The sequence below is a fragment of the Cyprinodon variegatus genome, unplaced genomic scaffold (assembly GCF_000732505.1).
Source record: "Cyprinodon variegatus isolate N-32 unplaced genomic scaffold, C_variegatus-1.0 Scaffold608, whole genome shotgun sequence".
Classification (NCBI taxonomy): Eukaryota; Metazoa; Chordata; class Actinopteri; order Cyprinodontiformes; family Cyprinodontidae; genus Cyprinodon; species Cyprinodon variegatus.
Window position 1 is genome coordinate 505,599 of NW_015151061.1, and position 1,655 is coordinate 507,253.

Below are 1,655 nucleotides of genomic sequence, written 5' to 3' on the forward strand. Positions count from 1 at the left end.
TATATATATATATATATATATATATATACAAAAAAATAAATCTAAAAAGGCTTTTTATTGCCATTAGAGTATTTTTGCAGTAATACCTGGAGGACAGTTGAGGTCCTGGTTTTTGTTGTGCAGCTTAATGAGGTCCATGGCTGTATTATAGTGCAGACTGGAGCCCTGTCTGCCCAGCAGGCTCACATCATAGGAATCCAGGAGCACAAACCTGAACCCAGGGAAGGGGCTGAACTGGTAGGCATAGATGTCCTCCCGGACCGGGCTTCCTGTCGGGCTCCGCTCCGCGTAGGAGCTGCTGTCCAGCGGGGACTTCATCAGTTCGCTCCTGCTGAAGTTATAAAACTCATGGTTTCCCCACACGTGATGCACCTTGGCGGGGAAGGAGGCGAACTCCCGCAGCACCGCGTCCAGCGCCGCCTGCGAGGCGCCCCGCGGTTTGTTGAAGCCGTCTATCAGGTCACCGAGCTGGAGGACGAAGTCAGGCTTAACCGCCGATAAGGACCAGCCGCTCAGAGCGTTCCTCAGCAGCTGCAGGCTGCTCCGGTAGTAGCGCCTCCTCGTGCGGGAGAAGTTGAATCCATCGTCAATGTCCGCGTACTGAACGTCAGTTATCACCCCGAATGTGAAGAGCGGCGGCGGACTGAGCTCCATCGCTGAGTTTGGTTTCCACTGAGCGGAAAGGAGGAACCGTTTCCACCGAGGGACAGAAAACACCAACCTGGGAACTACCGTCTTTATTACCGTTTACATTCCGTCCTGTTACCGAATCATTGGCGTGTTATGACAGCTTTAGTAACACCGAACCGGAAACAGTAATACTACTTCCGGTAGACATATCCTTCAAAATAAAAGTAGGGAAATTTAACCGTGGTGAAATCAGAAAAGAAAAGCTGGTTTATTATGCACTGTGTAGAAAATAGGGAAGTAGATATGTAAATAAATTTTTTTATTATTGTTATTATTGTTTATTTTTTTGTCAGACAGAGGTTTTTCTTTTTTTGTGTCTTCCCTACACAAATAATCACAAAACAAGACGATAATAACAACAGTAATAAAAAAAAAAAAAGAAAAAGCAGACCAGCAACAATGTAAATAACAAGCCAGACCTACAACATATAACATAAATCACAAAAAAACACTAAAACACCCTAAAAAGTCTATTATAGCAAGCCTGTTCCTGTATCTAATAAAATATAAGTACAAGGAAACATCCTTACATGTCCAGCTAGTAATGGGCCCCACACCTCATTAAATATGTCTTTCCCCCAGCCACCCTATAGGGGTCGTTCATAGCTGGCTATTGAACTTAGAACCTGTATCCACTCCTTAAACGTGGACCGGTGGGAGATTTCCAGCGGCGTTAAGTTATCCTGCACCCTGTTGTCACAGCTAAACAGAACCAAGATTTCTGATGTTTTCACATTTCAATATTATCTGGATGTAATAATGATAAACATAATGCAGGGTTTTTGACCAAATGTGAGATTTGGAAGCTAACTTGGGTGTATTACTTGAAAATGAAAGGTTATGCAGGAGATTTTTTTTTTGTCCTTTGCCTGTTTTACCAATTTTAACTTTGCAATTTTCTGTGAAATATATGGACGATTGTCAGTTTCTAAGAGAAAACAGACAAGTTAACATACAGTAAAGCA

At 43.0% G+C, this 1,655-nt stretch overlaps 1 protein-coding gene across 1 annotated transcript in view; it reads right to left on the reverse strand.

Moving 5' to 3' along the window:
• Window positions 1-841, reverse strand: part of adprm (ADP-ribose/CDP-alcohol diphosphatase, manganese-dependent) — a 6,520-nt gene extending 5,679 nt beyond the window's left edge. Inside the window, exon 1 of the mRNA XM_015392828.1 lies at window positions 87-841. Within this exon, the coding sequence (XP_015248314.1) occupies window positions 87-654 (568 nt within the window). The 5' untranslated portion in view covers window positions 655-841. The remainder of the gene's footprint in view (window positions 1-86) is intronic.
• Window positions 842-1,655: the final 814 nt, after the last annotated feature.